The sequence below is a fragment of the Apium graveolens genome, chromosome 7 (genome assembly GCF_009905375.1).
Source record: "Apium graveolens cultivar Ventura chromosome 7, ASM990537v1, whole genome shotgun sequence".
Classification (NCBI taxonomy): Eukaryota; Viridiplantae; Streptophyta; class Magnoliopsida; order Apiales; family Apiaceae; genus Apium; species Apium graveolens.
Genome location: NC_133653.1, coordinates 187,930,936 through 187,946,023, shown reverse-complemented (window position 1 = coordinate 187,946,023; position 15,088 = coordinate 187,930,936). Strand labels below are relative to the sequence as shown.

At 32.1% G+C, this 15,088-nt stretch overlaps 2 protein-coding genes across 3 annotated transcripts; both read left to right on the top strand.

Annotated features, from left to right (window-relative positions):
- Positions 1 to 513: 513 nt before the first annotated feature.
- On the top strand, positions 514 to 1,209 carry LOC141674265 (uncharacterized). Its single transcript, XM_074480986.1, has 2 exons — positions 514 to 619; positions 710 to 1,209. Exons 1-2 carry the CDS (start codon positions 514 to 516, stop codon positions 1,207 to 1,209), a joined length of 606 nt encoding a protein of 201 aa, XP_074337087.1.
- A 2,435-nt stretch (positions 1,210 to 3,644) lies between these two features.
- On the top strand, positions 3,645 to 13,797 carry LOC141671712 (DNA repair protein RAD4). Of its 2 annotated transcripts, none has more exons than XM_074478028.1 (14): positions 3,645 to 3,785; positions 4,319 to 4,390; positions 4,498 to 4,619; positions 4,819 to 5,088; positions 5,186 to 5,278; positions 6,542 to 6,634; positions 6,720 to 6,821; positions 7,770 to 7,819; positions 8,900 to 9,685; positions 10,690 to 11,005; positions 11,094 to 11,288; positions 11,412 to 11,567; positions 12,553 to 12,762; positions 13,209 to 13,797. In XM_074478028.1, the coding sequence occupies exons 1-14, from the start codon at positions 3,740 to 3,742 to the stop codon at positions 13,608 to 13,610; spliced, it is 2,913 nt and encodes a 970-aa protein (XP_074334129.1). In that variant the 5' UTR covers positions 3,645 to 3,739; the 3' UTR covers positions 13,611 to 13,797. The 2 variants fall into 2 exon arrangements, with proteins under 2 accessions (XP_074334129.1, XP_074334128.1); XM_074478027.1 differs by having other exon boundaries at positions 3,676 to 3,785; positions 4,292 to 4,390.
- Positions 13,798 to 15,088: the final 1,291 nt, after the last annotated feature.

Below are 15,088 nucleotides of genomic sequence, written 5' to 3'. Positions count from 1 at the left end.
TTAATAGTTTATTGTATTATTTTAATATTATCCTCTCTTAATAATAGGGTTGAAAGCGCTCATAATTCACTAAAGAGATTTTTGAGGACTTCAATGGGGAGTCTAGACACAATTTGGTCGAGGGTGAATTCATATTTACAACTTTAAGAAAATAAAATTAAAGCTAGTTTCGTCAAGTCCACGAACAAGGAACTTCATGTGACTGTTTTGCTTCTGTAGACTGAATTGACTGGTAAAATTTCTCATACAACTATTAAAAAAAATTATTATGGAATATAGTCGTCACGGAGTAAGTATTGACCCTGCTACATGTGGTTGTTACTTGAATACAACTCATGGTCTTCCATGCGCGCATGAGATGAGGATATTAGATAATGAAGGAAAGAGCATCGAGTTGAATAATATTCATATTTTCTGGAAAACTCTTCATATGGAAGGTGATACTTTTTTTCCGATGATAACCACGAACAATTTCAAGATGATGATGAGATTATGTGGAATTACTTTAACATTATGCTGAAACAATCACCGGAGGTGAAGAAAATGTATATATCTAACCTGGAGAAAATGATGCACCCAGAGACAGTGATAGTGGAAGAGCCTTTTAGTGATCGACAAAGTAAGGGGCGCCCGAAAAGTAGAAGTTCCACAAAAAGGGATCCTTCATACTTTGAGTATGTTAACAAATAAAATTCTACATCTAAATCAGGTAAAAAGTTCAAAGGGTCCGGAACGAAAGAATCCATTCCTTCAGAAATTCCAAAATTTGTTGTTCCATATATTCATGAATATGTAAATGTTTCCGCTGACGGTAATTGTGGGTATAGATCAGTAGCCCATCAGATTTATGGGTCAGAAGATCAATGGAGATGGGTGCGTACAGATTTGCATGATTTCATAGAGACGCATTTGGATTATTGGATGAAAGTATGGCATAAAAATTTAGATGAAGTAAGAATGATGTTAAGAAGAGTTAACCATTGTGAAAGTCTTTGTTCATATGAGTATTGGATATCTTTAGATGAAATGGGTCCGGTAATTGCGTCTATTTACAATGTGATTTTAGTTGTTTTGGATCCGATACAAATGGGTACTTTGACATATTTGCCACAATATGTTCCAGAAGGCATTAGTAGTCCGGAGAAACTCATCTGCATAACATTTATAAGAAGCTCTAATTACTTTGTTTTTGTATGTATGCTTTCATAGTTTGTCAATGTTTATTACCTCATATCATATTATGTTGATATTATGATTATATTTACAAGTCCCTATGATCAATAATTGTCTTGTTCCGGAGATTTATAGATTTTGGTTCAAATTTCTTGAAGATTCTGTACATGGATGAGATGCTTCTCTGATGACTAGAATTGAGAAATGGAAATCTTTACGTACCTGAATGTTAATATGTAATTTAATAATGTGTATGTACCTTTTTAATATATCTTTTATACATTTAAGAGATGTACAAATAAATATTTATAAATTAATTAGTATGGTCGTGCTCCAGCTTCCGTCTCCTGAGACCTTTATGAATACTATTTAAAAAATTATAAATAAATACTTGCAAATTAGTGAACAAGTATATTTTAAATATTATTATTATGTATTTAAAATAGAAACATAAATTATATAATTAATTAATTAGTATCTCAATTTAAAATATATTTTAATTTTTTTAAAATAAGTATACCTTGAGAACAATTTCTATAAAAAAATCATATTTTATAATTGATATTATATAAGAAAAATGAAAATAATTGATATTAAATAAAAAAAATTAATGATATTCAATGAATGTTTTAAATTTGATGTGTTATATTTTCAATAAAAATTGACATGATGAATTATTTTATAAAAAGTTAAATATTTAAAAAATATAATATCACATATTGTTTTATATAAATATTAAGTCTAATTATTAGTCTACTTAGCAATCAGTAACATTACATAGTAGTAATTAGGAAAAATACACCTGTATACATTAATTAAAGTTGAATTACTTATTGAGTAGACTTTAATGTAGGTAAACAAACCGTATTTGACAAAAATGACCTGCATTTAACACCACGTTCAGCAAATCAGGATAATTACACCTTTCCCATATACATGTTTGCAACAATTTAAAGTGTAATTCTACCATTTAATTGTATTTTTAATCTTTGCAACAATTACTAAATCTTGCATAATAAGATGATAAAACAGCAAACGCAAGGCAAAAGAAAATGAAAAATAATAGTTATGCTCTCAGAAAAGGGCCAAAGTTTGTCCACATTGAGAAACAAGATGAAACAACCAACCATCAAAGAATTAAGTCCCAAGCTAACCATATTTTCATTTTTCTAACTCCCTTCATAAACACTTTCATCTTCTTCATCTCTATAAAATATTCAAGAACTCAAAAGACAAAAGACTCCTTAAACATTTTATAAATCCAAAGACTCATCAAGCATTCACAAAGCAGATTAGAAAATCAAAATATTTAAGCTTTTAAAAAAAACTTAATTCCAAGATAAATTTTGTTTCACCGGCCTCTCTTCAGTGTGGTTAAAGCAAATCATTCATCATTGAGCATTTTTTTTAATAAACTCCAATAATACACAAACACATTCAATCTGTATTAAATCAAACAACTATACAACTTACTACTAACAAATCTTTGCCATGTTTTTCTTTGAAAACAAATCAAGAGAAGGTATGAAAAAAAATGCAAAGAATTGCCAGAAATATATTGAACAACTTTTTTAATCAATTGTTTCGAGAATACGAGAATAAAGAGCAGAAAAGGTGAGAAAAGAAAAGAAATTAATTGCTGCTGTGACTAGTGATGGTGGGGAAGCGAAGTGCCTGTGCATATATAGCGCTAGACAGACGTGTTAGGGTTTTGTATTTACGTTGATCCATTCATATTCACAGTCTTCTCGTGTGAGCCCAGGCCCATTAAATTGTAGTCGGCTTCTTACAAAATACAAGGTAAACAATAAAAATATTTTTTGCAATAATCTACTCTTACCCAATTTTTTATCCGAGAATCCGCACGAACTTTAATGTTATTATAAAATGCTAAAATGTAGTTATTTGATATTTTTAATTTTTTTTCTAAATAATAATATAATACTCAATGTTTTTTTAAAAAAAATAAAAATAAATTGTGAAATTATACTTTATAGCAGTTTTAAATTATATGTCAAGTATAAAAAAAGGGTAAAATGAGTGAGACGGAGGAAGTACAGTTTTATATTGTTATTCAGAGGTCTATAAAATTAGTTACAAAGATACAAGAATAAAATATAATTCCTTTTTTATTTAAATCGATTGGTGAAATTAGGAGTATAATTTTTGCTACAAATAAATATCAATATCAATAATTTATATCGTTGAATACCAAACCTACATATTTTAGAATTTTGACCGTTTCAAAAATTTATAATTTATTTAAGTTTTCAAATTTCTCTGAACAATTTTAATTTAACACATTTTTAATAAACTTGTTTTACGAGTTCAAAGCGGACACGAGAGACTGAGATTAAATGAGTTCGAGCCAGAACGGGCCAGGGATACACCGTGCAAGGGTACAAGCGAGTAAGCGACTGATAATTAGCCACGATTCCTTTTGTAAAAACCTGTTTAAAAAAAACCATAATTAATTTTGCGGGTACAAAAGTCATAAAATAAAACACTACAAACCGAGTTCCCTCTTCCTGTATATTTTTGTCTGTCAATTTTATCAGTTCATACAATGCGGACAACAAGAAACCAAGCCAAGCGACAACTTCAATCAACAGGTATACATACACACATTCTCTTTGTCTGAAACTGCTTGAACATATGTACACAGTAACTTGTATGTCTCATATGTTTATATATACCTCTGCCTTAAAAAAATAGGTTTTTTTTCTACTTTGTAGTGACATATATTAATCCATTCATGAGTTCTTTAATTGGGCTTTGTATTAATCTTCAGACTCTAATTGTGTTTCTTTTAATAATATTTGTTGCAGAAGCTTATGTTAATGTACTCTGTACAGTACTTATATGTATATAATTTGTAAAATTTAAAAATTATAAATTCATGTTTGTGTTATTATAAGCTGTGTATATGTGATTTTAAGAGTAACCCAACAATGGGTATTTTAAAAAGATTGTAACTTTTTCGAGTTCTTGAATTCTTTATTATTTTTAGTGTGGAGTGTTTTGCCTGTTCATGTTTGTTAGAATTATGATTTTTTTGTGTTATGTTGTGATTTTTCTCTTGTGTGTGTTGGTGTGTTATTGCAAATGATGGACTTAGTGAACAGCAAATGTTCCGTTTGGGCAGGTGAGGAAGAAACTAAAAGGCCTCGACTTGATTTGGGAAAGCAAAAGTGTGTTGATTCTGGCGAAGATAATGGTTTGTTGCATATTATATTTTGTCAATTATATCAGTTTAGTGTGCTGTAACTACTTGATAAGTATTTGAAGCTTATTGCACTTTTGTTCATGTGAAATCATTTGCAGATACCCTTACTGACATATCACACGAGGCTGTTGGAAAATTTCTAAAGAGAGTTAATCGACATGGTGCAAAAGGGTCGAAATTGCAAGAGAGTTTTCTTAATCGATGTGATGCAATAAACAAGGTTAGTTAATAGGTATTGAATCTTTGTGGGGCTATTGCATCAAACTTTTGAACTTGGTCCTCTTAGAATGACTTGCGGAATAATATGACCGAAGTTGTTTCCCCCCTTTTTAACGGATTTGATATAGAATGCAATCTTAAGATTATAGATCCATACTATTATGCAACTTATCTTTATTATGTTTTTTTTAACGTTCAAGTTGGAGAGTGGGTTGAAGGACAAACAAACAGCGGATGAATGTAGTAATAGAAATATAACCGAAAGCAGTTCACAAGAAAAGGCAGATGGTGTTGCTCAGCAGGTTACTGATGATGATGATCAGATGGATGAACCTGACTGGGAAGATGGACAGGTTAACAATTTCAGCTCTGGAAACGATCATAAAGAAGGCAATATTACGATTGAATTTGATGCGTCACCTGATACAGCGAAGCGGAAGGCTATTTGTCGAGCTTCTGCGGAAGATAAGGTGGAACAGATTACCTCGTTAATATATTTCGGTGATTGTATTGCTCCAATATTGGCCTTTTACATCTACTATAACCATTTTCTTTTAATTGTTCCAGGAACGAGCTGAGCTTGTGCATAAAGTTCATCTGCTTTGTTTACTAGGACGGGGAAGGTTAATTGACCGCGCCTGTAATGATCCTCTAATTCAGGTATCTTTTGTTTTATATTGCTTTCTCTTTCACAGATTTATTTCCAGTGATGTGATATTCACTAAGGATATAGCGAAAAGACTATTTCTTGAGAATATGAAGTTCAAGTTTGACTGGAATATTAACACCAATAATATTTATCCAGCTAGCATATATTAAATCAGAAAACCTGTGATTTAGTTATGTAGATAGCGGAAGCTTAGGTACAAGTACAATTGTATAAATGTTGGAGTGGAGGTACTATATGTTGCATCTATGTACTTGTTTTAACATCTGAAAGGAAGGAACAGCATATAACAAGAAAATTTTGAAAATTTTGTTAAGTTCTATTGTTTAAAATGATTTACCGCAGTTCATGTGAAATTTATACATTAGAAAAGTCATCATGAGAAAATAGAAATTGCAGATTTCTTAGGCATTTCTATGGTCAATGATAGTAAAACACCGTCATACCCCACACAGACTATTTCCCAATTGTCAGTGACTAGGCCGGGTTCTTTCTTACTTCATAACTTCTGCAATTAAATTTGTGTTTGTGGTTATCTTTGTTCTTTATTATTTCATTAAGATTTCACAAAATTTAAATGTTTATTTGGATGTTTGCTTTTCTGTAGAATTCTTTGCATAAGTTTATCATTAGATCCCTTCTTTCACAATAGGGGCTGCATTCGAGTGCATGAAAATCTTTAAACTCTTTTATTCCTGCAAGGACTCTATAACTTCCTATACTTTGAAAATGGTGGACGTGAACTATCAGTCCTGGAGTATGTTCATAATTGATGGATAGATAGAACCATATAAATGTGTGTCATATGACTTGGGAACTGTACTTACAATTTGGGCCCAAAATTTTGAATTGTTTGCATGTCATGGGGGAAAAAGGTGCTTGTAACAATAGTGAGATGTAAATTTTTTGTCCTATTTTTAATTTTTACTTGTCTATTAGTAAAGTGGGATACTCTCCTTAATATAAAAATTACTGGTCCAAACAGTGCTCGTAATTATCATCATTATATACTTGTATCAGTTAGTCATATTTTGTGACACAGTTTGGCATGTGCTCTCCTGCTAGGTCTAGTCACCATGATACCTTAAAGTGATACGTTAAATTGTAGCTTTTCTGTTCTTCTAAAGTTAATTATCACCCTGACATGAAAGAAATTGTCGTAGCTTTTCTTGTTTCTCCTTTTGTCTCATCTATTTCTTTCTATAAGATTAAATGTCTAGAGTTTATGTTAATACTCATTTGTTGATAAATGGCAGGCTGCTTTACTCTCACTAGTACCAAGCCAGTTTTTGAAGATATCAGAGACCTCAAAACTTACAGCAAGAGCTTTGGCTCCTCTGGTTAATTGGGTACAAGCTCAACCCAGCTTTTCAGTGTCTTATTAAAAAAATTTTTTTCACTCACATTTTGTTTTAACTCCTCATGGATATCCAGTTCCGTAAATACTTTCACGTCAGACTTCTAAGCAATACAGAAAGATCATTTGAATCAGCTTTAGCATTAGCTCTTGAGACACAAGAAGGCACTGCAGAGGAGGTAATATATATATATATATATATATACACACACATGTCTGACTGTCTATGTGTAGTTATGTTAGATATCCTTCTGATGCCAATATGTCATTAGAAAATCAATCACAAGGGAGTTGCTAGGTCATGTACAGTACATGAGAACAGTCCTCATCTTAAAATTATTATATAATATGCTGAACCTATATATATTGGGGTGGAAGCTTAATGAGAGTTTTATTCAAAAAACTTAATTAAAATAGCAGTCTTAGATAGGAATTTATACAGAACCAATAGGCTTTTTCTCCGTTAATCAAATCAGAGAAGCAAAAATAGAATAAAACTTAAGCACCAAGATTATCGCCTTATCGAAGGAAGATTTTATTACCCTAATGTACTGCATGTCCCAAGGAAAACAATCAAATATATCTCCAAGGATCTTATCTGTAGTTATTTTAAAAGTTTCTTAATTATGCTTGTGATGCAGGACACGATTGTAGAAAGATGATTATAATATAAAAATAAGAACAAAAGATCAAAGCAATGAATTATACGATCCCAAGAATAATTAATCAATATTATTCTCAAGAAAGTGTATAATCAAAGCTAAGTAATAATGTGGGGGATTACATCACTTATATAGACTATAAAACCCTATTTTTAAACCTAATGGACTAAGGCCCATAAACAATTGGGCTTTATTATAAATGAACTACTTAAATAATATACTCCTAGCCCCACATATAAAACATATAGATAAATACATCATTTATCTTTACACTAAATAAATATAAACTAATTAATAACATATATATTAATTGTTTATTCTCGTTCCTCATCAGCTTGCATCTGTTTCTATATCTTGAGGTGGCTGATTATTATCAATTATTATAAAAATAATATTTAACAGAGATGGTACAACTTCTAATGATTGCACATATTGAGTAGAAGTCATGGGATCATTTTCTTGCAGGTTGCTGCATTGTCTGTGGCACTTTTTAGAGCTTTGAACCTCACAACCCGGTAGTATTTTTGAAAAACTTATTCTTCTTATGCATTTCAATGATTTTATTATTTCCTCTGATTTTCCTCCTTGATACTTTAAGTTCATATTATGACTGTGACTGGGTGCTGGCACACACCAAATCTTTTTGTAGCGGTTCTAAACTCATTGATAATTCTTAGTCTCATAAGGCAGTGCTCCCTCACAGTTATAACATGTAGTTCAAATTATGTAGAAACAAGTTTGAGATGGTCTATTATATAGCAAATTGCTAATTTTTTCCTTGAACACTTTTGGTTAGAATGTAAATGGTTAACTCATAACTGGCAAGTAATCCACAACTCTAATTATTATTGAAATCAGCTTACCCATCTACAAATTGAAATGAACCACAAGCATGCTAGGTTTCAGCTCTTTTCAACTTCTAATGGGTCCTCAATATGCTCGTGTTATTTTGGCATTATTGTGAACGGGGACAGTACAGTACACTATTTTAAATAAACCAAAAAAATGCAGATGGGACTGGTGATGGTAATAAAACAATTCAGTGATTGCAATGCGATGAACCGGTGTCCTTTGGACGTTATAAGTTTTTAGAAAGATCAAAGAAGCCATAAAATTGTATGGTTTAATTTGTTGAAACATTTATTTATACTAGTCCGTTTAAAAAGGCGGAGTAGCATAGTAGGAGTGGAAATAACCACTAAATAATTTGTAAAAACAAGTATTTTCTTGAGGTGAAATCACTCCTCTATATTCATTTTCCCTTTCGGAATGCTCAATATTATCCTCCATTTTATAGCAAGAATATGGGAGGATCCAAATGGAATATAGTTTGATAGTACATGATTGCTGCTGTGTTTTAGATTTTTTTGATGCATATCAACTTATCTCTTCTAATTGGATTGGGATATAATAGTCGTCCTTCTGAAGGTTTGAACTTTGAATAAGGTTTTCATATTCTCAGCATGAGATAATAACATGTGTATGGTTAATATGGATAACATTCGGATTCAGTTCCGGTAGTATGAATAGTTCTTCATAAAGATTATATAAATATTGACTTCCACATATTAAAGTTGAGGTCTACACGTTTTCAGGTTTGTTTCTGTTTTGGATGTTGCTTCTTTAAAACCTTGTGTTGAAAAAAATGAATCCGTAACCAGAAAAGCTAGAAGAACAAGCAGAGGGATATTCAACTCTTCAACATTGATGGTGGCTACTCCAGATCCGGTCTCTGGTTTTCCTTCTAAAGAACTTGCTTATGCTGACATGGATAATATATGTGAAACATCTGGTAGACATTCTTTTAAAAATAACAACAGAAAGACAGAAAGTATAACATCTCAAGCTAGAGATTCTCCTCCTGCTAACCAGTCGAATGATTATGAAGCACAGAATGATATGTCTGATGTGGGCTCTACAAAGCAATACAAGTGGCCAAAGAGGATAGGCGATCTTGAGTTTGAAATGCAGCTGGAAATGGCTAAAGCTGCCACAGCATCTAGAAATGGTAACACTGATAGAGAGTCATGTGAAAAGAAGTTGAATTTCAACCGCATAAAAGGCATTAAAACCCCCTCTGGACCCTACCCATTTCCATCCCGAATACCATTAAAAGATATGAGAAGAGTTAGAAGTGTAGAACCCTCAACTTCTCAAGGAATTTCTGTTGCCATTGGATCCAGGAAAGTAGGAGCTCCTTTGTACTGGGCGGAAGTGTACTGTAGCGGGGAGAACTTGACAGGAAAATGGGTTCATGTTGATGCTGTCAATGCTATTATCGATGGGGAGCAGAAAGTAGAAGCTGCAATTGCTGCATGTAAAATGCCTTTGAGATATTCTGTTGCTTTTGCAGGAGATGGAGCTAAAGATGTGACACGCAGGTTCAGTATGCTTTCTGTTTCAGTTTCTACTTCCAATATTATCTGATTTATGGCACTTTTTTCAATGGAGAGATGTCTTCTATTTCCAACGAATAAACCTTTTCTTTGAGAATCTTGCAGAACGAATTTTTTAAGTAGATTCCCCGAGTTTTTATGACCTGTTACTGTAAAAGTAATCTTTTCCCAAGTTATTATTTTTTAGCTAGAATATCTTCATATTTCTTTCCTTCCACATAGTTAGATATTATAAAATGCCAATCCCTGTGCTCACTTTCCATACACATATTTACAAAGTTGAAGAAAAACCAGAACTAAGTATTCAAATAACAGGTAAGCAGTAAGAACACACTGCTACTTGACAAAGTCTTTTATAAGTTTCCTTATTGCCAACCACTGATCATAATAAGTGGCGCTAATTGCTAATTGATTTTTTGCTGATAGTATTCGATTACTTTGCAAATTAATAGATATATAACTGATGATTATATGATATATAGAACAATCTTCTTCTTTTTTTTTCCTTTTTCTCTATGTTACTCGGACTCGGCTAGAAGTGTCCGACATGGACACGTGTCCAAGTATCGGACTCGGCAACATTTTGGAAAATATGCATGTTTTTGGCTTAAAATAAGTGTCCGAGTCCGAGTGTCAATGTCCAAGTGTCGAGTGTCCGACACGGGTACTCGAAGGTAAAATGAAGAGTTCGAGTAGCATATCTTTTTCTTCTTTATATTGTCTATGTGTGCTAATACTTCTAACGGTTTGTCTGTTCCCATGGGCACATGCTAAGAAAGTGTGATGTATGAGTTGTAAAAATTTTATTGGTGGAGATTTTTGTGCATGCAGGGGGGCTCCTGAGCTCTCTACCAATATTTTGTGGACACCTCATCAAGCACTAACTCTTAGTATGTGCCCATGGGAACACACTAGAAAAACCCTACTTCTAAATATTTAAACTATTAGTTTTAGTATTATGTTGGTCTCGTCACCTACTTGTATTTCAGGTATTGTATGAAGTGGTACAAGATAGCATCAGAGAGAATAAATATGAAATGGTGGGACGCTGTGTTAGCACCTTTGAAAGAGTTGGAGATGATAGCAACTGACAATATGCTCAAGAGACATGAGGGTTTAAATGAGCATGAAAGGACAAAAACAACTGGAATGCTGGATCAGTCCATGCTTGACTGTGCATCAGGCCGTGCCAAATCTATGGCAGAGTGTTCGATAGAGAATTCATATGGTGTTTCCAGGAGCTGCCTTGAAGATATTGAGTTGGAAACTAGAGCATTAACTGAGCCTCTTCCGACTAATCAACAGGTATGTGTTCATTTGTCTAACAAATTATTATGTAGACCAACTTTTTAAAAATTTGCATCTCTGACTTTAAATCCTGTGAAATACACAGGCCTATAAAAATCATCCATTGTATGCTCTTGAAAGGTGGCTTACCAAATGTCAGATACTTCACCCCAGAGGTCCTATATTAGGTTTTTGTTCTAGTCATCCTGTTTATCCTCGAACATGTGTTCAAGTACTCCGTACAAAAGAAAGATGGCTGCGTGAAGGGCTGCAGCTGAAAGCCAATGAACTTCCAGCGAAGGTCTGATCTGTCTCATGAAATTTGTTAATTTATAATTTGTCTTATTGTATATAAATTTCTGAAGTATATAGTGAAGATAAGTATATGCTATAAATATAGGACAATTTTGTTTGTTCGGATCAGGTATTGAAGCGTTCACCTAAGCAGAACAAAGAGCTAGCTTCTGAAGCAGATGATTATGACGAGGGAGACAACTGTGGACAAGATACTTCTCTTTATGGGGAGTGGCAAACAGAACCACTGCAACTGCCTCATGCTGTAGATGGGATTGTACCAAGGGTGAGATTCTGATTATCTAGTATTTATTTAAAAAGATTATAGTTTTTTATTTTAATAAATTAATTACTCGTTAAACTTTTGCTTGGAGAAACTGTGTTCAAAATACAAACTAGCTTAAAAGGCAGTAAATGTATGTTGGCATCTTTTTCTTGGATACAGTTTTGCTTCATCATTTTCTGTTTTTACTCTTAAATGTTTATGTTAACTTGTAAATTGTAATATGAACGAGTTATTTTCACAATCACTGGTTGCTAATATACTTTTTTTTTCAACTTTTTAATTGTTAATGTTTCCACCTCAGTTATGCATTTTTTAGTTTATCTTGCAAGGTATATTATTTTAAGTTATTTAGTCGGTACCTGCTGAAGTCTTATCTAATCAATATTTAACCGTCTTAAACAACAGAACTTAGTTAAATATTGTCCGACTCATTTATTCATCTAATTAAGCATCCTCTGTGAACATTATAAAATAATGTACTTAAAAGTTAGGAGCGGAAGTTGTAGTTTATTGCGAAAAGTATGTAATGTTTATTCTTTTCTTATGACACAAAAGCAATGTAAGGGTCTGATAGAAGAAATTTTTAAGCAAACTAATTTACATGACTGAAACTAGCTGTTTCTTCCATTGTTACACAATCAACAACTTGAGTGAGAGGGGCCAAGCTGAAGGTACTTCACTTACCCTCAAAAATGAATGTGGAACATGGGGCCTTCACACCAGGAAAACTACAAATGATCTGGCCACCTTTGCTTAATGTTCTTTTTTTACCACTGTTTACTTTTAAATAATGGACTATGTCAAGTTGAACATGTTCTTATTTGTAATATCTCAACTTGTTAATATGCCTCTAAATATGGTAAATTTATGAAAGGGTTATTGATATTTTCTTACTATTGTATAACAATAGTAAAGAATCTGTTTTCGTTCTTTTCATTCTTTGCCATGATGGATATTGACAGTTTACATGCATCTTATTATACAGAATGAACGTGGTCAAGTGGATGTTTGGTCTGAAAAGTGTCTTCCCCCAGGAACAGTGCACCTGAGGTTTCCAGGATTGGTCCCGATTGCAAAGAGACTTGAAATTGATTTTGCACCTGCTATGGTTGGTTTTGAGTTTCGGAATGGTCGATCCGTCCCTGTGTATGAAGGCATTGTCGTCTGCACTGAATTTAAGGATGCAATTTTGGAGGTATATAATAAAATATATCTACAAATAATCATTCTAAATTTTCTTATAATTTCTGAACATTCCAAGTTCCATATGTCTTATCTGTGGTATTGTTTTCTAAAATATTTGTGGTATTGTTTGATTATATGGTTTGATTGTACCTACTTCTTTTTCAGTTATTTACTATTATTTTTTTCTCATTAATTCTCAGTTAGTAGTGTCCCTTTGAGATTATTCACAATTATGTTAGATTCAGTTTTATATGTTAGAACTGTGATTTTATTACATGGAAATCTTGTATAGTTGGTACCTTAAACACAATCTTGTCAACCCCTCAAATCCCTCATATATTCATAAATTTTGGTACACTTATGTTTTTGACAACATGATGAACTTCTGTTATACTTGATTTTCCACACTATAAATAAAATAAATGTGATCTCAGTATCTCATTTAACTTTTAATAGGTGTACGTAAAAGAAGAGGAGAGAAGGTATGCGGAAGAAAGAAGAAGGAACGAATTACAAGCTATTTCTAGATGGTATCAACTGCTTTCATCCATTGTAACCAGGCAAAGGTTGAAAAATCGCTATGGTGATGGCTCTGCATCACAGTCTGTAACTTACGCACAAGATCCCAATGTCAGATCCGATGCACGGGTTAGTGGTGATAAAGATGCTGCCAAGCAAACATCCAAGTCCCAGCCAAGAAATCTGCAGGTCAGGAAAGAGAATGCTCAACAATCAGAAATTGCTGATGAACATGAACATGTATTTCTGATGGATGATCAGACGACCGGTGATGAAAAAAGTTCCACGAGAATAAAGCGTTGTCACTGTGGATTTTATATTGAAGTAGAGGTGTTATAGTGCCTAAATTTTGCATGTAATTATCTTGATGGTCAAAATGGACCTGGTAGTTTAATTTATCTTGGAAACGTAGTGATTTCAAGGATATGCATCTGTGTCTATAGCAATCACTTTTTTTAATGTAACAATCACTCTTACATAACAGATATGTGATCCCAGTGAAACTTAAGGGCCGGGTTAAATGATATTTTGGTCACTCAACTCACCATCAACTTTTACTTGGATCAGCCGACTTAAAAAATTTTCAATTAGGTCACATAATAGTTAAAAGATTTCATCAAGATTATTAAACAAATTAAAAATTTCAGGGCTATGCAACATAATTGACTTTAGATGGAATTCGTTTAACTTTTTGCCAAATCAACTTCCACATCACACAAATAATTTACATCACTGTAAAAGTATCCAATTATAAAAACCCAACCCAATTATAACCCACAAAATAAAATTCCCAATTCTAACCGACCCACAAATCTTTTTCCCCATCCGCCCATCTTCTTCCTCTTCTTCCTCTCTCAGCTTTCAGGCTTCGTCCCCCTTTTAGCACATTTATGTGTTAAATTCTAAAAAATAACACACCTGTTTTGGAACATAATGCTACTTCAAATGGGGTTTTGTAGATGTTACCCGGATGAAGTGGCTTTATGGGGTAATAATTTTTTTTTGTTTTCCTCATTTCCCCTTAGTTGCCTGGACAAATGGTTATTGTAACTGTAAAATCATTAGTAAGGTAATGTTTTTTTTACATCTTTTATTAAATTAATAAATTATAATTTTGCTGTCAAATTTTTTTAGTTAGCAAGTGATGTTAATTTATATTTTAATTAGAAAATTTTTATTTTAATTAAAAAATTATTTATATATAATTTTTATAGTTGAAAAATGGTATCATGTGGGAATGTTCATATTTTGACGAGAACTCAGAATTCATGAATTTTGGAAGTGCAGTTGTATACAATATATAAAAATATTATTTTTTTTGATATAAATGTGTATTTTGATTATTAAAAATTTATTTCCAAAAAAAATTAGAAAACATGACATTTTTTAGTACTAAAAGAAGTGTGTAAAATAGTACATTCATAAATTGAAAATGAAACTATCAATTGGGAAGGGAATTCATGAAACTGGTGAAAAATTTCATTGAAAATAAAAAAGGTCAGATAGGTACAATAAATGAAAAATAAATAATATCATAAATAAATATAAAACTATAATGTTATGGATAAAAATTCAGCATTTTATAATGTTCAAAATAATCTAATTTTACTATCATCGAATTTAGTGGGAGATTTAAAATCTAAACAGATTATCACCAATTTTGTTTTTATTTTGAATGAATATTTAAAAAAATTAAAGTGTTTTTCAAGATTAAATACTATTACAAAATAGCTAAATAAACTTGATGCAATATAATATTTTAAGATTTTACGATTCTTTATAAATCAAAACTTCTAATTTAACTATTCATTAATTTA

Excerpts from the sequence above, each read along its gene's own strand:
- LOC141674265 (XM_074480986.1), top strand. The coding sequence starts at position 514 with ATGCTGAAACAATCACCGGAGGTGAAGAAAATGTATATATCTAACCTG. Across the intron at positions 620-709 it reads GCCTTTTAGTGATCGACAAA|GTAAAAAGTTCAAAGGGTCC; the intron begins GTAAGGGGCGCC and ends CATCTAAATCAG.
- LOC141671712 (XM_074478027.1), top strand. The coding sequence starts at position 3,740 with ATGCGGACAACAAGAAACCAAGCCAAGCGACAACTTCAATCAACAG. Across the intron at positions 7,820-8,899 it reads GCTTTGAACCTCACAACCCG|GTTTGTTTCTGTTTTGGATG; the intron begins GTAGTATTTTTG and ends ACACGTTTTCAG. Across the intron at positions 9,686-10,689 it reads GCTAAAGATGTGACACGCAG|GTATTGTATGAAGTGGTACA; the intron begins GTTCAGTATGCT and ends CTTGTATTTCAG.